General features: G+C 52.5%; 9 protein-coding genes across 9 annotated transcripts; 4 read left to right on the top strand and 5 right to left on the bottom strand.

The window, feature by feature from the left end:
- Positions 1–230: 230 nt before the first annotated feature.
- QC762_0004900 (uncharacterized protein) lies at positions 231–813 on the bottom strand (the record flags this gene model as incomplete). Its single annotated transcript, XM_062882804.1, has 2 exons — positions 231–323; positions 694–813. 2 exons carry the CDS (start codon positions 811–813, stop codon positions 231–233), a joined length of 213 nt encoding a protein of 70 aa, XP_062748029.1.
- Positions 814–1,572: 759 nt separating this feature from the next.
- Positions 1,573–2,008, bottom strand: QC762_0004910 (uncharacterized protein; the record flags this gene model as incomplete). The annotated part of the gene is made up of 3 exons (XM_062882805.1): positions 1,573–1,586; positions 1,672–1,834; positions 1,880–2,008. 3 exons carry the CDS (start codon positions 2,006–2,008, stop codon positions 1,573–1,575), a joined length of 306 nt encoding a protein of 101 aa, XP_062748030.1.
- Positions 2,009–4,142: 2,134 nt separating this feature from the next.
- Positions 4,143–5,162, top strand: QC762_106930 (uncharacterized protein; the record flags this gene model as incomplete). The annotated part of the gene is made up of 1 exon (XM_062885096.1): positions 4,143–5,162. One exon carries the CDS (start codon positions 4,143–4,145, stop codon positions 5,160–5,162), a length of 1,020 nt encoding a protein of 339 aa, XP_062748031.1.
- Positions 5,163–6,188: 1,026 nt separating this feature from the next.
- PaKMT6 (H3K27me3 methyltransferase) lies at positions 6,189–10,752 on the bottom strand. Its single transcript, XM_062885097.1, has 2 exons — positions 9,648–10,752; positions 6,189–9,597 (listed from the first exon to the last, which is right to left on the bottom strand). Exons 1-2 carry the CDS (start codon positions 10,395–10,397, stop codon positions 6,571–6,573), a joined length of 3,777 nt encoding a protein of 1,258 aa, XP_062748032.1. The 5' UTR covers positions 10,398–10,752; the 3' UTR covers positions 6,189–6,570.
- A 762-nt stretch (positions 10,753–11,514) lies between these two features.
- Positions 11,515–12,798, top strand: QC762_106968 (uncharacterized protein). The gene is made up of 2 exons (XM_062885102.1): positions 11,515–12,159; positions 12,283–12,798. Exons 1-2 carry the CDS (start codon positions 12,118–12,120, stop codon positions 12,736–12,738), a joined length of 498 nt encoding a protein of 165 aa, XP_062748033.1. The 5' UTR covers positions 11,515–12,117; the 3' UTR covers positions 12,739–12,798.
- Positions 12,799–13,125: 327 nt separating this feature from the next.
- QC762_106970 (uncharacterized protein) lies at positions 13,126–15,349 on the bottom strand (the record flags this gene model as incomplete). The annotated part of the gene is made up of 4 exons (XM_062885103.1): positions 14,633–15,349; positions 14,414–14,532; positions 13,737–14,361; positions 13,126–13,661 (listed from the first exon to the last, which is right to left on the bottom strand). Exons 1-4 carry the CDS (start codon positions 14,871–14,873, stop codon positions 13,126–13,128), a joined length of 1,521 nt encoding a protein of 506 aa, XP_062748034.1. The 5' UTR covers positions 14,874–15,349.
- A 154-nt stretch (positions 15,350–15,503) lies between these two features.
- PHB2 (Prohibitin-2, subunit of the prohibitin complex (Phb1p-Phb2p)) lies at positions 15,504–16,662 on the top strand (the record flags this gene model as incomplete). Its single annotated transcript, XM_062885104.1, has 3 exons — positions 15,504–15,863; positions 15,933–16,288; positions 16,345–16,662. The coding sequence occupies exons 1-3, from the start codon at positions 15,623–15,625 to the stop codon at positions 16,660–16,662; spliced, it is 915 nt and encodes a 304-aa protein (XP_062748035.1). The 5' UTR covers positions 15,504–15,622.
- Positions 16,663–16,940: 278 nt separating this feature from the next.
- On the top strand, positions 16,941–17,836 carry QC762_106990 (uncharacterized protein; the record flags this gene model as incomplete). Its single annotated transcript, XM_062885105.1, has 3 exons — positions 16,941–17,311; positions 17,375–17,512; positions 17,602–17,836. 3 exons carry the CDS (start codon positions 16,941–16,943, stop codon positions 17,684–17,686), a joined length of 594 nt encoding a protein of 197 aa, XP_062748036.1. The 3' UTR covers positions 17,687–17,836.
- A 198-nt stretch (positions 17,837–18,034) lies between these two features.
- QC762_107000 (uncharacterized protein) lies at positions 18,035–20,029 on the bottom strand. Its single transcript, XM_062885106.1, has 2 exons — positions 19,401–20,029; positions 18,035–19,342 (listed from the first exon to the last, which is right to left on the bottom strand). The coding sequence occupies exons 1-2, from the start codon at positions 19,621–19,623 to the stop codon at positions 18,363–18,365; spliced, it is 1,203 nt and encodes a 400-aa protein (XP_062748037.1). The 5' UTR covers positions 19,624–20,029; the 3' UTR covers positions 18,035–18,362.
- Between the last annotated feature and the right edge of the window lie 82 nt (positions 20,030–20,111).

Here is a 20,111-nt window from a genome sequence, read left to right on the forward strand (position 1 = left end):
GCTGGCACCCGTCTAGAAGCGATTTGTAATTCTTGTTGTGCCCCTTGGTTCTAGGGAGGGTGGTAGAGTCTGTCGAGACAGGAAAGCAGTTGGGTGGCGGTGGTTGACCGACGTCCCGATGAGCTCTCCGTTTTCAACGATACCAAGGGAAGACAGTGGAAAGGTGTTGGTAAGAGCGGGGACGGTGGTCGAGGCACGGCGGAGACTCCGGTCAGTCAGCGGTGTCGGATCTATCGGGGTCGGACAAAGGCCGACGGATAACGGATGACGGATGGTCCGGTCGGTAGCACGTCGAATCCGGGGTGAGTGGAGGTGAAAATGGTCTTTCGAGGTATTGCTATGATGTCAGCCTTGTCCGCGCAGCACACGACCAGCAGCAGCAGCGATAATATTCCCAAGAAGAAACGCGAGCCAATTCTTGGGTGAGCTGGATGAAGGGAAAAAAAAAAAGGAATTGTGGGGATATAGACGGGGGAAGGTTTAAGTTCTCGTTTGTGGAAAAAATGAAAGAACCTACGGCCGATAAGAGGGCAACCGAGACGGAGCGACCAGGAAAAAACTAGGCCGCCAAGGATGGAGGTGTGAGAAAGGGGCCAGGCACAGTCCAACCGACTAGGGACTTGATATTTCGCTTCAAGGAGAAGGGCAGGCTTGCTGGTGAAGAGAGCGGGCGGTAGAGTGGTTTAGTGTGACGTGCTCGTAGGTTAAAAGGATGTGCTGCTCTGGCACGATAGACCGATGTTGCCGGTGGAGCGAGGCTTGCCACTGCTGCGTTGATGGGTTGATGGGCTTGCCACGGGGGTCAGTACACATCACACGCTCACTCGGTAGGGATGAGAGAGCGCAAAAGGCGTTTGGCGGAGCGAACCGTGTGCGTAAGTAGGAGAAGGTTTTCACGGGAACAGATGAAGTGGGCAGCGGGAATGGGGGAAGGCTGCTTGATTGATGACGATGCGGCTGTCGAGTGAAAGATTGGCGCTTTGACACGGTGGTCTGCCGCAGAGTCAATTGGGCGTCTGGGTCGCTCCGACCTCCAGGTTGCTGGATCCAAACACGACTGACTTGGGCCCTAGGCAGGGAATGGGAAAGAGCAGTACAACAGGATCACGAATAGCAATTGCAGGTCAAACGTCGTGCGAAGATGTCGGAAAGCTTCTGTACTGTGCTGAAGGTGCTCAGAAGGCAGTGGGCGAGGCACCGCGAACAGGCACGTGCCTTTCTCAGTGTGGGGCACACATCAAGGCGACCTTTGGCTATCAGGTTCTGGACGCAAGATGCTGCCCCGCACTGATGCATCTCTGACAATGCCGCTTCCAGTTTCCATCCCTACCATCCTGCGTACAACTTGATATCAGACACACCAAAACGGCTTCCTTACGTATCGATATCCTGCCGCCCAGCCAGCAAAGCCGTCGCAATCAAGAATGCCAGAAAGACAAGACCTGCATCCAAGACTGAGGGGGGCTCGGCATCTGGGCATCCAGGGGAGCAGCCCCCTATTTCTCTTAGCTACCAGCTTTTTCTTAGGTATCACCTGTCCCTCCATCAGGAGAGACACAGCCCGACACCGTCTCACCCCATTGTTTCTGCCAAGAAGATTGGAAGAACTCTAAACATCTTCTATGTCACAATACGTACAGTGTGGGGGATAGACGGGGGGCACACCCTCACCTCGAGATGGACGGGCGATGATCTTGAGCAAGGCACGGGCGGGACGACGCTCAGCGGATGCTGTGCGATGCAACTCCTTCCGCTTGATGAGACGTCGAGATGTGTGCCCAATTGCGGGCCTCTGTGGGCCGGGGTTGATATCTTTGGATCCGCCAGTCAGGAACTGGTTTCAGCTTGCTTTCCCAACCCATTGCATCTGTTCAACCACCTGACCGTGTTTTTCCCCATGGCTGTCCTGTTGTTGGGAAGCGGTGTACTGCAGCTGGCGCACATATCTGTCACTCGACAAGACAGAGTTTTTATGGGCACAGGCCATGATTCGGCCACTGTCCCCCATCTTGAGATGCATGGCCTTCTGACCCTAGATTCCCGTCAAGCTGCCGCTGGTGGATGCGATGCGTGGGGGAGAGACATGCCTCTGCATTCCGGGGAAGACTTGATGTGAAAGTGACCAGCGCATTGGCAATGTTGAAGAAGCCGTCATCGTGGCAGTAAGCATTTCGCTCTCGGGGACCTCAATGAGGCAAAACGGGCATCTCTGCCTGCTGGGCATGAATGCTTGAAGAGGCTCTGACAGTTTGTGCCAGAGAATGAACATCACCTGGTCAATAGGTGGTGAAAGACAAAACTCGGTATGCCAAGTTGTCAACGGCCGGACCCGATCCGGACCCGGGATTTTCGATGCCACCATCGAAACAGCCGGCCGGTCTTGGTCCCACCATGCCCGACCGGCTTGTCCTCCGATCCGAACTCTGCTGCCACCAAACTCACCGCTCGCCTGCTTGGTTTGTCATCTCTTGGCACTCGGTCGTCATCGGGCCCGACCCGAAAAACTAGCCCATGCCTGCCCGTTGTCTGTTCCGTCAGGGTGGGAACGGACTCCGTACTTGTTCCAAATTTAGCTTGCTGCCCAGCCACCAGCCACCACCGTTTTCGCACGTTTTCGGCAGTGTTGCGCATCCCACTTCGGTCACCAGCCACCAAGATATCGTCAACACCACAGGTCCATACACTATTCGTACAGCCCAGTGTGGCAATGTACTCAGGAGAGAGTGCAATCCGGTGACTGTTTTGGAGATCATGGGTATGCAAACCCGAGATGGAGCGTTGTCTGAATCGTCCATCATCACGAGGCTGGGAGCGGATCAGCTTTTATCCCATGGTTGAGGCTGAACTGGGTGCATGCAAGTTTAGAGTTTTCCGCTAACGACTATATCCACTAACAAGCTCCGCCTTCAGTTGGCGTCAGCCATCAGAACCGATACCGTAGTTGCAAACCATCAAGGTACTTCAGGCTTTCTTATCCTCTTGTTCTGTTTCGCCCAGCTCGCGTCACTTCAGGCCTTTTGACAATTGCAACCGAATACGGCAACTGTGGCCGTTACGTCCACGCGTCGTTTAACCTCATTGCGGGGTAGGCCCCGAGTCCAATTGCCAATGAGACGAACCTACAGACAAAGGTCCCTGAAGATCTACATGCCATGAATCGTCCCCCCGAAGCTGTTGCCTTGATTTTGTGGTTCAAATGTCAATCTGGTAAAGAGTTTGAAAGCCCATCATCTTGACCATCCAGACCAACGGGAGCACTCCCGTCCGGCTGTACTCATGTCGAGGTGGCTACCGTTTCCGGTCAAAACATTTTCACTTTCACGGCCGCAGCTGGGCTGGAACTACTGGCTGACCGGGACAAACAAACAGTTTGAGGTGGCCGGTTTACTGGCCATTGGGATCAAGTTGAGTGAAGAACTACAAGGCTCGGGGTGTTCTAGATGGAACTTCCTATTTCCGGGATGCAAGAAGAACGCCACACTTCTTTTTCTAGAGATCTGCAAATCCCATACCAAGCGAATGTGGGAGCCTCTGCGAAAGTGAGGATCAGACTTTATCAGATCTGTGTTTCGTCCCTTGAAGGATGAGCAATGCGCAGCTCAGGATTTCCCGGGTGCTGCTCTTGGGGCCTTGGCTGCTGGGAGGCCTGGGAAAAGAACTTCTTTGAGGGGTCCAAGGGCTGAAGATTCCCGCAGACGAGGACAAAACAGTGGGCCATTTCGTCACCCGCATAGAGGCGGAGACTGCGCCACCCGGCCCATTGGCACAGCCTTTTGCTAGCCTGCCATTCCTGTTGCTAGCAAACCCTACCGGGTCGTAAGCAGGGCGAGTTGTCTTGCATCCGTGGGTTGACCCTTCCCTTTTATTTATCTTGCGACCACCCCTCTTCCTAACCTTCTACTACTCCGTCATTCTGCATCTACATTCTGTGTGATTTTTTTCACTCATTTTTCCCGTCTACCATTTTCAAGAGAGATATCAGAGGACCATCCCGCTATCGACTATCGTTAACGAAACCTTCAGGCTAACGTCGACCTCACCCCACCTCGCCGTTGCCAAAACCCAAAACCGCCCAACCCAACCCCTCGTTATATCTGCAAACAACCCTTTCTCGAGAGGACAACACCACAACATCAGTCAAAATGGCCAACTTTGGGCGCGTCGTCTGCGTCGCCCTCCCCTTTTTACTAACCCTCGCCTCCCTCATATCCCTCCTCGTTGCCGGCCTCGCGGGCGTAGCCGATAAGTCGTTGTACATGTTTCAAGTAAACACAACCAACCTCTCCATCGACCCCCTCACAGCCGCCAACCTCATCTCCAAAGCCACCGGCGGCAAGGACGTCGAGACGGTCTTCAACGACGCCGTAAACGACGCCCTCAACACCCGCCAGGACACCCAAACCACCAACATCACCGCCGCCGATCTTTCTCTCTATGACCTCTATGACGTTGGGCTTTGGGGCTACTGCTACACGCCTCAGAATGGCTCAAGAGAGTGCACCAGGCCCGCCTTTGACTGGGCCACTAACGTCCTGAACACCACCACTGGCGACCTCAACTCCATGTTGACTCTCACTGGTCAAAACGTCACCCTCCCCAAGGAAATTACCGACGCGGTCAAGGCCTTCTCTACCGTCTCCAAATGGACCCAAGTCGTCTTTATCATCTCCTACGTCGCCCTTGGCGTGGCTCTCTTCTTTGGCCTGTTTGCCAACTGTTCCAGGGCATTTAGTTGCATCACCTGGCTGCTCGCCGCTTTCGCCGCCGTTGCCGTCTGCGCCAGTGCCGCGCTCGCGACTGCCACCGCTGTCGTGGTCGTCGGAGCGGTAGAGGGCTCGGCTAAGATCTATGGTGTTCGCGCCGACTTTAACACGAGGTTCCTAGCCGCGGTGTGGATCGCTGCTGCGTTCGCTCTTGCGGCGGCGCTGTTCTGGGTGTTTACCATTTGCTGCTGTGCGCCCGAGAAGAGGAGCAGTCACAAGCGGAACAGGAGCAGTGATGAGGGGGAGAAGCTTATGGGTACCGGGCCGTACCAGAGGTTGGATCAGCCGCAGGGGTATCAAGGTTATCAGCAGCAGTGGCCTGCGGCTACCGCTGGGAATGGGGGGTATGGAAGGCAGACGGGCGGTGCGTATGAGCCGTATTCTCATAGCAGGGTTTAAGGGGGATTTAGGGGAGATTTTCTTTTTTGTGTCTATTGTTTACCTGATGAGCAAGCATTAATTGGGCGTTTTTCGGGATGGTTGTGCTTTGGCTCATCATCATGGGTTTATTGGGCGGGTTAAAGGAAGGGAGGGCTCGGGGATAGAGTCGGGTGGGCTTATGATTGATATGATACCCCAGCTATTCAAAGTATTGGGTAAATTCTTTTTACACTTTTTTGTATCTTGGTTTTTGATCATCGTGGTGATCTATGGTAGAGGAAAAATTTAGGATGGTCATTGTTTCATAACCTAACTTTGATATGTTCCTGCCTCGTGGCTTCATATTTCCAAACTTTGTGAATACATTTTGCTACAGGGTATGCTTGAGATAATCTCACTATGATCGCCTGGTGAGGATTGATTCTGCTCATCCTAGGAGTTTCCCTCCACTGTGGTGCGCGCAATTCCACTGCACATTTCACTCAGCTCGCCTGGTGTTGGGCCAGGTTGGGCTTGCCCAGAAGGTTAGGTGTGTGTGGGCTTGGGCTGGAGGGTCCAGTGGGAAAGGTCCCCAGATACATGAAACACGGGGTTGGGTGCTGGGCAAGGTCTGGGCTTGCATGTGAGCCCGGGCTTCAGGTAGGAATGTGGCTCAGCAAAAGATGGGACCTTTGGTGGGTGGATGTTCTTACGTCTGTCTTGCGGGCGGGGATGGGTTTGTGGAAGTGAGGTGATAGGTGACGATGAGGCTTGAGATTGGACTGGGGGAGTACCGGACTCTGAGTATTACGCGGCCGAAGAAGGAACACGGACGCTGTCTAACATCGTGTGCGAGGCTGTACCCATTAAGGATATCTCTGCAATGGGAGGGTTCATGTAAGATTTAGCATCGAACCTGTCGTGGTTGTTCAGATGTTATATGGTATTTGGTAAAGCCTGGGTCAAGTGTGAGGCATGTCGATGTGTAGACAAAGCAATTTACCCAGACTCAACAACGGCATGAAAATCAGTCCAACAAATAAAATAAAGCAATGTTGCCTACTCAGCTTTCTAACCCACTAATTCTCTAAGCCACTATTCCGCTACCTTGATACCCTGGTCCCATGTAGATACAATACAGCCTTTACACAACCATCCTATTTGGCCCACCCACCCTTCCTATACCCTCCCCCCCCCCTTCACCACCCTGCTTTGTTGAATGCATCACCTCTCCACCCACCTCAATATCAACCGCCAATTCTTTAGTGTCAAGCAATTCCGTCAAGCTCCTTTCCCCCCGTACAGTGCTAATTATCCTCTCATCAAGCCATGATGATTCTCCAAGTAAACTTGCAACAAATGACTTTACCACGCAGCCTCACGCCTTCATCATCAGCCTCGGCCCCCTAGTTACCCTCGGCCTCGATTCCGGGAAAGAGAAAAATTCCTACTCCTTCTCATCCCTATATCTCCAGGGCTTTTGCCTCTTTCTCGACCCACGGACGCTGTCGTCGTCGTCATCATCGTCGTCCTCGTCCCCTTCGTTGTCGTCATCGTCGTATCTCCCCCCACCTCTCCCATTCACCACCGACTGGTCAGAGTGGGAGGAGGTAGAAGAGTCGATCGGTTGAAAGATGCTCTGTCTATACAGCCCCGCACTATTTTTTCTGTTGGACTGAATATGTGACTCAAAATCGCGGTGGTGGTCACCGTCACCTGAGGGGCTCTGAGCCTCCTCCTCGAAGTCGGAGGCCTTGCGCTTCTTACCCGCCGCTGTGGTAGAGATGGAGTTCGAGAGCGTTGAGGGCCCGGGGCGAGAAAACCGGTTGCGGTAGGCGAGTGGGTGATCTTCGGAGTCGGTGCCATGCCTTCCGATGTTGTTGATGGATTTCTCGCTGCTGTTGCTAGGACTAGTAGTGCTGCTGCCGGGACTCGTCTTTCCAATCTTGCTGCTGCTGGTAGTCTTAGCGGTGCCAGGTCGATGCTTTGGTTTGCGCCCTGCGCCAGGTCGTGCGCCCCCTCTCTTAGAGATTTTCTTCACGGGTTCCTGACCAGGGCCGCTAATTGCGCCATTGGCGCCAAATGCCGTGCTGGCATATGGGTGTTTGGAGATGCGCCGTCGTGAAGGAGTTTCTTCTAGGGCCCCGCTCTCGCCTTGACTATCACTAATCTCGGTGGCGTTTTGGTATTCGCCGGTTTCCTCAGGCGGCTGTGCTTGTTTTTTCTTACGACCAGCACCAGGCCTTGCTCCGCCTCGTTTACCACGTTGCTTCTTGTTAGGGGTCTCCCCATAGTCCACGCCATCTTCATCATCTTGCCGGCGGCGTAACTCGTCAAAGAACAACTCATCGTCACTGCCTCGATAGTCCAAATGCCGGCTCGACTTGGATGTGGTTTTGCGGGGGGCAGCACGTTGAGCGCCTCCTTTGCGCTTCGGCGCGCCATTCCCGCTGCCCTTTTCCTTCCCACCGCTCTCTCGTGACTCTACGAGCTTCTTGGTCAAGTTAGGGAAGTTGTCACCGTAGTTAAAGAATAACTCCTCCCCGGCCTTGATGTCACGAAGTGCCGAGAACTTGATGCGGAACTCATGGTTGACATACATAATTTTTGGGGTGATGTTGCAGGTGTCGTTGGCATGGTTGATGTACCGGCTGAGGTTCCCATAAATGGCCGCGTCCACCCATATGCCCTCCTGCTCAAGAAGCGTGAAAAGATATGAAATCTTGTTTTCCTCGTCAAACACGTCACCGCGGCGATTCTCGCGGCGAACGCCCTCGTCGTGGCTAATAAGTTCGCCAGTGTACTCAATGATAAACTCGTCCTGCGCTATATCCTCCGCAGCAAAGAGACCATATCCACAGCCCTCCAGCTGGGAGGAACCTATCACGACCGCCTTGGTGGCGCCGCGTTGCATGGGTACATTCTGACACCCCGTCGAATGAAGCTGTTCATCGTAGGCGTTCTCAGGATCAGCTCTCTCCTTCGCTCCACATCCCTTGCAAAGGACAGGGTCGCATTCCCGGTTGAGTTGAACACAGATACACGGCTTCCCTTCTTTCTGGCGTTGGATACATGTCTTGCCTAGCGAATGGCAGGCACACCCAGTAAACTTGAGGGCACATGTTTCTGCCGTACATAAGCAGAATCGCTCGCAGAGGACGGGGTGTCTCCCCTTGGATGCACATTGGCAGCCGTTCGCAGCCGTACACGCACCCTCGTGATGGCAGGGCGTCCATATTTCCCGTAGCGAATGCTCATGCGTGACAGTTGCATCTTCCCAACCACTCAATAGCTGCTTCTTTCTCCGATCATACCACGTAACTGGCTTGGGTCCCTTGACGGTCTCAAAAGCCTCGGGGACAGCAGGAAGTGCCAGGCTGAGCTCCCTGAATTTGCGATGTACATCCCAGCAGGGCCGGTTCAGCACAGCAGCAACAAAACACTGCGGCATGAGGGACGAGCTGTAGCCCAGAGTCGCAAACACCTGCTCAAGGACCGTGACCTCGTTTCCAGACCATGGCTTTTCCACATAACCTGGTTTCCCGGTATCGTGAGTGCGATAGCAGGAATTCCGGCAAGGTTGGGGATTTGATTTCAAGACAAGGCTTGATTGCTTGCTTGAGTGGTCTTGAAGTTGTGCCATCCACTTAGCCCGCAGAGCAGATGCAACACCGCCGATTTCATCGAGAGACAAGCACCGCTTCTGATTGTCTCCATCGATTTCACCGTGCTCACAGTCATGACTGAAACAGATCAGACAGCCCAATGCCGAGTAACTCCCCAGAGATTCCACAACCTTTTGCGTCAGCTCTCTATTCTGATGCCTTTGGGCACTCGGCGTATTCTTGGTCTTCCTGTTGTCCAAGATAGGCTCCACGGCCTTGTCTAGCTTCAAGACATCACTGAGGGTGATGGGTCTCTGGTTCTTGGGGTCACCAAAGACTTTGTCAAAAGCTTCAGTGAAGAGCTTGGCTGCTCTAGAACCACGGGGTGACCCAGCACCTTCGTTGTATGTGTCAAGAAGATGGCTCCTCTGTTGCGGGGTGATGGCATCATCGCTCTCTGGCTGGCTTGCCATGTAGCGGATGAGAGTGGTTTTGGTGCAGCCGTCAATGGCTAGCCTCTCCAACCACGGCTCCAGGTAGGTTGATAAGATAGCTGCGTATTCATTCTGCGCTCTCTTGGCCAGCCTCTGTACCCGACCAAGGGCTTTGAAGCCAGACAACTTATCAAGAGTCTCCAGTTCATTGAGCCACTCGGCGTACCTCTTTTCCTCAGCCGAGTTCGGGTCAACATCACGAAGATGTGGCACAAAGTTTAGCATGGAATTTGGCGCAAGAATATTTTTGCGAATTTCAACATGATGAAACCTGTATCGTGGGACACTTTGCCTGTCTGAGGCGATGCACACAACAGGGAAATCGATATGTTTCCCGTGTGCTCTTATGGCTTTCCCTTGCTCGCCACTATGTTGCTTTTCGGGGGTTAGAGAGATGCTCGGCAAAAAGGGTTATCAGAACTAACCTTGAATTTGAGAGTCATAGTCTCTATTTCATTCCCAGCCGATTCATCATGGTCAACCGTGAGAGGTTTCATATCGGCGAACGCATCCACAGAGCTAATGTGTTGAGGCTTGGGCGCATTTCTCTCGTCTTCTTCAAGCAGAAAGTGAACGAGATGCGCATGATCCTCGCTGACCTCATTCACAAAGGACCTGAGGATGTCGGCAATGGAGTCTACTGTCCAATCGTCAACCTTTTGTGGCGTCATTGATTTTGGCGTCTCGTGGCCTCTGAACTCTGAGAGTTGGAGCGAAGTTTGCGACTGCGGGGTCGGGTGCTGGGCCGTATTTTTGAGAGTTGGCGACTGTGAATCCCGAATCTCGTCCCGTGTTGAAAATCTCATTATTGACTTTGATGGTGTTCCATCCAGCCCTGACTTGCTCTTAGCCACTGGTGGCCCATTGGGAGTCCGCCTTCTACTCGCAGGCACGGATGTGGCTGTAACATCAGATAAAGAGGAGGGACTAGGCCCTCTACTAGCTTTCACATGTTGCGGAGCCGAGTTCCGCGCATGGTGATGGGGCCGCTCAGACACATAGGGTTGTGAAGCTGGTTGTGATCGCAGCCGGTCGCCGTTGTGAGGATGGTTCAAGGTCGTTGTCCTGACACCAGTTTCGTCGGCTACACCATCGCCACCTTCACTCCCCCCATCTTCACTAGCTGAGGTCGAATCCGCCGTCAAATCCACCACAATTCTCCCGGACGAGACCATCGCTCGTGTCCCGGCTGCTTCTCGCTTCCCTATAGTTGTACCATTCACAATGCCCCGTAATCCCGCGTTGGGGATCTCTTGGTGTGACGATGCCGAGTTGTTGATGAGTTGCTGTTGCTCTCTTGGCGTAAAGGGAGGGCCCCCTCTGTTTGTCAGAGAATGAAAGAATCACCTGCCGCTTTCACGAAATCAAAGAACCAAAGGGAAAACGTGCCAGTTAACGGAGACCCGGCCGAGATTCGAATCCACTGGGCGCTGTGATGCCCACTAGATGCCGAGTTTATGATGAGATGGCCACACACATCTTCCATTCTTGAGAGAAGAGACGCGCAGCAGCGCTCCTGCTGAAAGACGCGATTTCTTGGCTACCTGAGGCAGGTGCACAGACCATACATGCCATTCTAGCGACCCACCAACCCTGGAACTCCCCTTAGACGAAGCAACCATGACCATTCATGGATTCATCTACCAGTGAGCCTCACCACTTGCTTCCCTGAAGTTTATCAATACTCGCGGTGTTTGAAAACGATCTCACGGGACATTATTTAGTTTTCAAACTTACCGGGGTATCTCAAGCTTCGGGTATCAAGCCCACAGCCGAGCAGGATAACCCCATCCACTGCCAACCTTCAGTTAAGGTGTAATATTGTCGAGAGCCTCTCGGTATTCTAAGATGTTTTAGATACATTATGTGCATGTTTGCTTGTTTTGCCATCGTTCAAATGAAGCTGAGTGTAAGGCTCTTCTAGTTCTGCTGTTCCATTCAAGGCCAGCAACTGAAAAGAAAATATATGACATCTATAGAAAGCGCCATCATAGGGCCTGGTATTGATTTTGTAACCCTGAGACTCTACTCTACCTTCAGCTACCGCAGCATCATATAAACTAGCTGGCAGTCAGCTTCAGAAACACCCATGAAAGCTCCTCCAAACATGACAATCCACATCGGGATTAGCGGCCGCCGCGCACCGATGTCAGGGGTCCGTCCCTGGGGATCCGGCAGTTTGGGCAACGAATTTATCAGAGTTACATACAAAAGGCCCACATGAATCGGTTCCGCAAGGTTCGAAAGCCATTTTGTAAACTTTCGATGAACTCCGACTCTAAATATCAAGTCGCAAAGTCAAGGTACCTACCCTACTCTATTCGTAGCGGCTTAACAAATCACCCTCCAAGTTACCTATATTCTCCCAGTAAACCATCAGCAAACCCCGCTTCAAAGCCGAAGCTCTCAGGCTTGCCGTTTAGAAACAGCATTCAACCCGATTGAAACCTCCAATTGGACCGCTCTCTCACCCCGCATCCATATCTTCCGATGCGTCCTTGTGCTGTGTCCCGCAAAGCACATGCTTCACGACAAATCAGACTTCCATATAAACGAGTGTGGACTGTGCTGGTGGAGAACATATTGATCCGGACCTTGTTACTCAACAGGTACAGGTAGCATTTCAACAGACCAGATCGGATTGGATGATTAATCCCACCATAATATGGGGTGAGAGGAGGGGCCGCGCTAAATAGCACGACATTCCCCATCATGACATCCTGAACTTTCCGATGTACCTTTGCCTCTGTGACATAACATACCTATATACTGCTGATAGTCTCTCATCATCTCTCTACCTCATCTTACAGCTGTGTTTCTAACTACTCCCAAATTCCCTCAAGGCACCCTTCAAGGCTCTATCATTACAATAGCTACCCCTCCCTTACCGACGTCATGTCTGGCTTCCCCAAACTCATCCCCGCCTTCACGGCCAGAGTAAGCCCCCCTCATCCCTCGCCAGCAATAAAACACCCCCCCTTACGCCGTATCAACATTCCCTCTAACACCACATATACACCACCACCCCTTCCCTCTCAAACCTCAACTAACCCTCTCCAGATCGCCATAGAACCCCCCACCGCCATCTCCCCCCATCTCCTCCACGTCCCCTTCGTTCCCTCCCTCGGCTCCCTAATCTCCGAACCCTCCTACCCCCTCAAGCTCAACGCCCCCATCCTCCACGGCGCAGACTATATCACCACCCAACCCGACGGCAAGACCGTCAAGCTCGAGGTCCAGTCCGTAGCCAAGGACGCCTCCACCGGCGCCACCATCCGCTTCAACTACACCGGCACCGTCTCCCTCCTCGGCGCCGCCGGCAAGGTCCTCAAGGGCGACCCCTCCGCCGCAACCACCGACTTTGGCGAGGCCTTCATCCACCCCGTCTTCCAAACCGGTGGTGTCCCCGAGTTGGCCGAGCTGGCGAACAAGGTATATGTTGGGTCTGGGAGGTTCATCTTGGAAGAGGGCAAGCCCGTTATTGTCGAGTACAAGATTAGTGAGGTTGTTGCCTAGGTGCTGGTTGGATAGTATAGTGGATGATTTGAGTGCGTGTCAAAGGAATGATACAAAATAGTTACACAAAACAGATACATGTCAAAGCAAGCCAAAGTAAAAAGGTCTTAATTGTGCAGTCTCGCTATAATCCCCCGAAATCCCAGATAACAAAAGCAAATGAACCGCTATCCCTCTCCACAATCCCTCCACCGCCTTCTCATAAGTATTCCCAGACCTCTTGATGCGATATCTCCCAACGCCTTGGTATGCCAATCGTAAGATGAGATGGAAAAAAAGTCAAATGCCGTAAGAGCCGAGAACTCCAATGAAAAAGGCAGAAAGAAAAGGAAAGAAAAGCCAGTCCAGATGTCATTTGTGAAGCGCTCCAGAGGTATCAATGCTGTATCAGTGAAAAGACCTAAGTGTCCTTTGAAAGTCACCGTCAACTCCAGGCTCAGAGTCGCCATAAACTTCAGCGTCGAAGCTGTCTTCGTCTTGATAGTCAGAAGGCTTCTCATTGATACTGGGAGACTTTGAGTTGTTCGGTGTCGAACGCAGCAAGTTGTGTCCGGGGATAAAGGTGTTCAAAGCCACGGGGGCAGCAAGTGGCGTAATTTCAAGAACGAGATCGTCCACGTCCTCCTCCGAAATAACACTACCCCCAGTGGGGGAGTAAAAGTCGTGAGAGCCCAAGTCGCTACCGTTGTCCACAGTCGTTGATTTGCGGATATTCGCGGTGCCAAAATCGTGGTCATTGTTTTTAAACTTGCGGTTGATACCGCCCTTCAGCTTGCCATAAATGTCAAAACACGGAAGCTTAGAGTTATCAAAACCACCCGCAGGCTGAGACTCACCAACTTTACCGATATTTAGGATTAGCTCGGCTGTAAGTTTGGTGACTTGATCCCTCCCGGTATAGTTGTCGTCATTACCCGCCGTAACTGCCTCCTCGCAACTGCCAATTGGTGTACAATCATCCCCGGGCTTGTTGTCGTACCTCTGCTTCTAGCGGTGACCTTGCAGGGAGAATTGAGCTCTCAAGGCCAAAATCTGCTGCTTCTCGGCTTCGGGAAGCATGTCAATTGTCTCTTGAGGTAGCTCCATGACAGCACGCATCAGGGCCTCAGGGTCCTGAGCAGGAGGCGGGGCAGTGACAGGAGGAGGCGCGGCACCAGGGACCGGAACAACCGGGGCAGCGACGGGAGGGGCGGCATAACCACCGACTGGAGTGCCGGTCGCCGCAGGGACAGGGTAGCCGCCATAGTTGGCGGGGACAGCCGCAGGAGGCGGGGCAACGCTCACACCAGTGTCGAGGACGGAGTTGATGGCGTCCGGTGACACCAAGCCCATGATCAACAGGGCCTGGAAAACAGCATAACCAAGCTGGGGAGCTTGGTTCAACAGCTCGGCGCAGCGCGCAGGGTCGTTGGTCGCCAGCGTCTTCATCTGCTGGATGATATCCAGCAGCTGCGCCGGGGGCAGGGTGCGAAGCGTTTGCGATATGGCATCGGTGCAGCTCACACCAGGAGGGAGATCTTTGCCCTGGGGCAAAGGAGGGAGCGACGAACCGCCCGCGGGGACGACCGGCGCGGCAACGTTGTTACCGTTCGACGGCGCCGAGTAACCGGCAGCAGAAGGGCCCTGGAGAGTATTAGTTTGGATGAATCTCGGATAAAGAAATATCGAGACTTACAGCAGCGTCACGGTCACGACCATCTTCGTCGCTGACCGTTTCATTGCTAAAGTCGACACGCAACTTCCGTCCCATAATCTCATAATCATTCAAGTTTCGGACGGCTGAAGAAGCAGAGTCTAAAGGAATAAAAAGTCAGCAAAAGTAACTTTGAGTATGCGGCTCTGCGATTTCCACGCCACAGGCCGGTGTCATGTCAGCATTGAAGAGACTACTTACCGTGGTCAGGGAACTCAGCGAAACCAAAGCCCTTGGGGCGACCAGTCTCTCGATCATAGACAAGACGAAAGTTCAGGACGCGACCAGCACCACTGAAGATTTCAGTGATTTGCTCCTCGGTGAGTCCTGCAGATAACGGTTTGTTAGCAATCGACTTCGAAAAGACGTAATATAATCTCGACGACTTGCCATATGGGATGTTGCCCACGAAGACGACACGAGAGGGCTGTCTGTTTGACATCTTTGCGATCAGAGGATGCGCAAAGCCTGGAGTGAAAAGAGTCGCTTTGAAAATTCGGTGGAAATAAGTAATTGACTGGCAGAGAGTCGACGACTAATTGAAATGGAAGTCTCGGCGTCAATGTTGTCTCGGCGAAGGAAGGGGGAAAAAGGCTGGTTGCGATGATGCGATGCGCTTCGATGCGATGCGAAGCAGTAGTTGACAAAGTCACCCTGGTCTTGAGAGGCGCGAAGGGCAAAATCCGTGGAAGGAACAATCAAATTCACCACAATAGGTGTGAACTACCGATAGCAATTGGGACTTGAATTGCTCCTTCTTATCCAATATCACACTGGCCGCTAATTTTTTACAAAGACTGTGCAAGACCGTCTGAACTTGCTCACTTTGGCGACAACTGGGCGATGGTGGTGGGGGACAATTGACTGGATGTTGATGGAGCAATTGGAAGGTGAGGTTCAATTCTTGGGCTAAAAATGCATGGAGCAAGTACCCCAGTACCGTGAACCAGCCTGGATCTGGCCAAGCTTTGAGGCGCGAAGAGCAAGGATGTGAAAGGTCGCGAGAGCACGTGATATGGGTTTGGAGAGAGGTGGCCCATGCGTGCTGGGAACCCTGCTTCCTGCAAGTGGTGTTCGTCAGCGATGAAGAGAAGCAACTGGTTCCACACCTCGTGAAGCTGCAAGCTCTTTCTCCACAGTGCAAACCAGCTGCCATTCAGCATCAGCCACTATACCTAGACAACAGACAAGATGGCGAACCGCAATCCCTTCCAGGATTACATGAACAAGCTGCAGTATGCGGCCCAACAAACTCGCTCCGGAGGCAGAATGCCCGGCGGAGGTGGTGGCATCGCAGGAGGGGTTGCTGCTCTCGCTGTCCTTGGTGGTGGCGCCTTGCTGTTTCAGAGTGCGCTGTTCAACGTCGATGGTGGTCACAGAGCGATTAAGTACCGGAGAATAAGTGGTGTCAGCAAGGATATTTATACCGAAGGTATGTTGGGTTTAGACATTACACTCTTGCTGGAGAGACAGACTAACTGACTTACAAATATTCACACAGGAACTCACTTTGTCGTCCCATGGTTCGAGACTCCTATTGTCTACGATGTTCGTGCTAAGCCGAGAAACGTTTCTTCCCTCACCGGTACCAAGGATCTTCAAATGGTCAACATCACCTGCCGTGTCCTCTCGAGACCCGAAATCACCGCCCTTCCTCAGATCTACCGCACTCTCGGCACCGACTATGACGAGCGTGTCCTCCCTTCGATTGTCAACGAAGTGCTGAAGAGCGTTGTTGCCCAGTTCAATGCCAGTCAGCTGATCACACAAAGAGAAATGGTTGCCAAGCTGGTTCGTGAGAACCTCTCCAGGAGAGCTGCGCGCTTTAACATTCTTCTGGACGACGTGTCCTTGACGGTGGGTTCCTCTTTGTGGAAATCACATCGCTTAACAAACCGCTAACAATTTATTAGCATCTTGCCTTCTCTCCTGAGTTCACAGCTGCCGTTGAAGCCAAGCAGGTTGCCCAACAAGAGGCTCAACGTGCCGCATTCATCGTCGACAAAGCTCGCCAGGAGAAGCAGGCCATGGTTGTCAAGGCTCAGGGTGAGGCTCGCTCTGCTGAGCTCATTGGTGAGGCTATCAAGAAGAACAAGTCATATCTGGAGTTGAAGAAGCTGGAGAACGCTCGTTCCATTGCCCAGATCATCCAGGAGGCTGGTGGCAAGAACAGACTGCTCCTTGACTCTGAGGGTCTTGGGTTGAACGTCTTTGATGAGGAGAACAAATAAGGAAGCTGTGTTTTGAAAGAGGTGGGAATGGAGGTATTGAATCAATCTCCACTGTCTGTATGTATAGGCTGAACATTTTACAAAGCCCCTGTGTATGAGTACGTTGGTGAAAAGATGCATTGAAGAAGTCATGAATTGTCTGGAGTTGGCGGTCAGAATCACACATTTTGAGATACGTTTTTGTTCATCCCGTTTATTTTTGAGTACATTGTCAGCATAAACGGTCTTTAATGCCCCTCAAGTAACAGTTCCAGCAGCTCAATAAGGCTGAACATTTAATGGGCCTCATCCATTACCAAGCAGCCCCCAGCGAGCCAAGCCTGAGGCTCACCCACCAACCCCACACAAACCGACCGACCCGCGGACCCACAATCAACCTACCTGCCCCACTAACCCCTCCTTGCGGCCGCCTGCTGGGACAGCAGCTGCCATCGATGGTGGGTGGCTCACTTGGCGACTGCTGCCTCTCGAGCTTGCCAGCATTGCTGACCGGTGTAGTATTCTTCCTCTTTCTGCCAGCAACAACATTCACCACCATCCCACGAGTGCTTGATCTTGAAGAACAACAACCAACAGATAAACAACTATCCCTTATTTCACCAAAGAATCTCTTAGTGGAAAGACACAAAAGCCAAACGCCAAGATGCTCGTAAAGTCCGTTCAGCCCCGCCATACCGTGCTTGTGCGATGAACTGACTGACGGGTGGGATAGAGTACGCACCCTCACCGGAAAGGAAATCGAGCTCAACGTCGAGGGCTCCGACAAGGTCTCCAAGATCAAGGAGCTGGTGGAGGAGAAGGAGGGGATCCCGCCCGTGCAGCAGAGGTTGATCTTTGGGGGGAAACAAATGTACCCTCCCCCACACCACCACTACCACCACCACCGCCACTTATTTTGAGTGTGTTAATAGTTGCTAATGATGGTAAAAAAACCAATAGGGTCGACGACAAAACCGCTGATGACTATGGGCTTGAGGGTGGCGCGACGTTACATTTGGTTTTGGCGTTGAGGGGTGGGCTTTGAAAAAGAAAGAAAAAAATGATAGGGAGGGAAAGGGGATAATGGGGGTGGTAGCTGTAAAGGGTTATGAATATAGGCAATACGGCAGAGTGGGAAAGTTTGGCTGTTGTTAGGTACAGCAAGATGAGGCAAACAAGGTGATGATGATGGTGGACATCAGCGCTGTGGAGGAAGGGTGACAGTGTTTTGTTGAGGAGGTAGCGTAGATGGTGGGTAGGTGGGATCGAGCGTCTTATGGGATATGATCTTGCCTTGCCTAGGGAAAGTCACTCATGAATGAAGAATGCATCTTTACATCAGTCTTCGCCTCGTGTGGTGAACCGAATATATGGATGGAGATCAAGATGCTGAACATGATCAGAAGTAATTCGAGTCTTGGAAAACCCATCACTTAAAAACGATATATAAGCAGAAGTAAAGCCCCGTACAAAAGCCCATCCATTCAATCGATCATCGTACACATCATATAAGCATAGGTCATGCCCGTGTAAAAACCATTCCATTCATCTCTCCATCGTACACCAACTTCCAGATAACCACCGCTTAATCTCGGGTATCTGCTTGTATCAGGCTAAAAAAACCATCTCAACGCCTGCTGAAAATGCCAACCATCCTCGCTGATTTCCATGCAAATCCCAAAATTTGAATTCCCCCACAAAATCTATCCCTTCTACGTTCCCTAACGGGGGACCCGCTTGCTCGGACGCATGAAAATGTCCACAGGCTTGCGCTTGCGGACGATAGGAGCAGCGGGCCCCCTAGAGCCGACAGCAGGCGAGTTGCTAGCACCCGCAGGCGCAGGTGCGGGCGAGGTCTCGCCAGTGAACGACTTTGGTGGCGAGCGGGCCGCCACGGGTGCCTTGATGGCGCCAGGCGTCGCAGAGAGAAGACCACGGGGTCTGGCGACGGGTTGTTTCTTGGGAGAAACGACCCTCTCCACCACGGCTTCGAGTTCCTCCACAGACAGGCTTCCACGCTGGTGAGGACTGGCGGGTTCGTCATCACCAAACAAGTCGTCACCCCCATTGCTGGGGATGTGGTCGTCTTCATCATCGCTGAAGGAGATGATGTTGGCTGGTTTGGCGATGGCGGCGCCCTTGCCCTTGATTGAAAGGAGCCGGTTCTCGCGTTCTTTGCGGTCACGATCACTGGCTGTGGTGTCAGAGGCCTTTCTGATTGGGGCGTTGACAATGGTGGCAGCGGCGTCGAACTGGCGATTGATACGAACGTCGTTCTGCATGGCAATTGGTGCCTGTCTGATTTGGCTTTGCCTGACAGGAATGCGGCCAGCGGGGTTGGAGAGCTTCAGACGACTGGTCTCAGCGGCGACTTGCCTCTTGGCCTTAGCAATAAAAGTCTTCTTCGGGCGAGGCTGAGAGGACCAGTGGCCGGCTTTGGGACCCTCGCGTTGGCGTTGCGAATAGTGAAGAGGCAGTCGGCGAGATTCAGGAACAGAGATAATCTTGGCTTGACGGGAGGAACGCTGGCCATTGACATCTTCCATTTTCTTCATGAAGGCATTGGTAGCCTCTTCGAGCTGTTGGTTGTAGACCGTCTCGTACTTCTTATAGACTTTGTACCAAGACTTTGGGTCCTTTGGCTGCCAACTATACTGAGCAGCAAGCGTTTTGAAGTCGCGCTCGATAAGATGCTTCCAATCTATCGACCAATGTTAGCAATGAGTGCCGAGCCAAGGGCAAATGATGGCAGAACTTACGAGATGGTGAGACTTCGTAGATTCGCTCATCTGTCTCCTGCTCGAGGGTGTGAAGGTGCTCGGCGGTCTTCACGGCCCTGAGGACCGGCTGCAAGAGGTGGGTAGGCATGTCTCCTAAGCTTGGGATGTCTTGAATGTTTCTGATCGCGACATCAAGAGCCATGTCGAGAAGAGGACGAGGACCGTTCCTCCGCAAAGGGCCGGTAGATATTTGAAGCTCCATGATGACTGAAAGTGGGCCTCACCCGTGGTGACAATAGCGGTGACAATAGGGTGGAAGTCGAACAATGGAATCAATAGAAAGTTGCGGGGCGGGTGGTTTGGAGTTGGAGATGTTGCTCTCGTAGAATTTGCTCGTTGTGCGCCGACCGTCGTCCAGAACTGATCCAATAAGCACCTTCGAAAAGACACAGATGATGTTCAGGGAAGGTGATGGTGAGACCGTAAAGAGGTCCGGGAAAACGGGCCTTTAACCAGGGAAGTTGTGATCAAAGGTAGATTCTATTAGATATCCTTTTGCGCAGAAAATCATTGCACCATCCAGCTCAGAAGTGTACGAAAGTATCACCAAAGTCGAGAATCAAGTGAGATCCAGAAGGTTTCAAGATAAGAGGTTGCGACTCTCTTTTATACAACCGTCACTCGCTACTAGGGTGCCCGGGCCACCTGAGCCTCGGGACCCGCATCGCGGATCCACCAATCCCCAATAGG

Source organism: Podospora pseudocomata, assembly GCF_035222375.1.
Source record: "Podospora pseudocomata strain CBS 415.72m chromosome 1 map unlocalized CBS415.72m_1, whole genome shotgun sequence".
In the NCBI taxonomy this organism is placed as follows: Eukaryota; Fungi; Ascomycota; class Sordariomycetes; order Sordariales; family Podosporaceae; genus Podospora; species Podospora pseudocomata.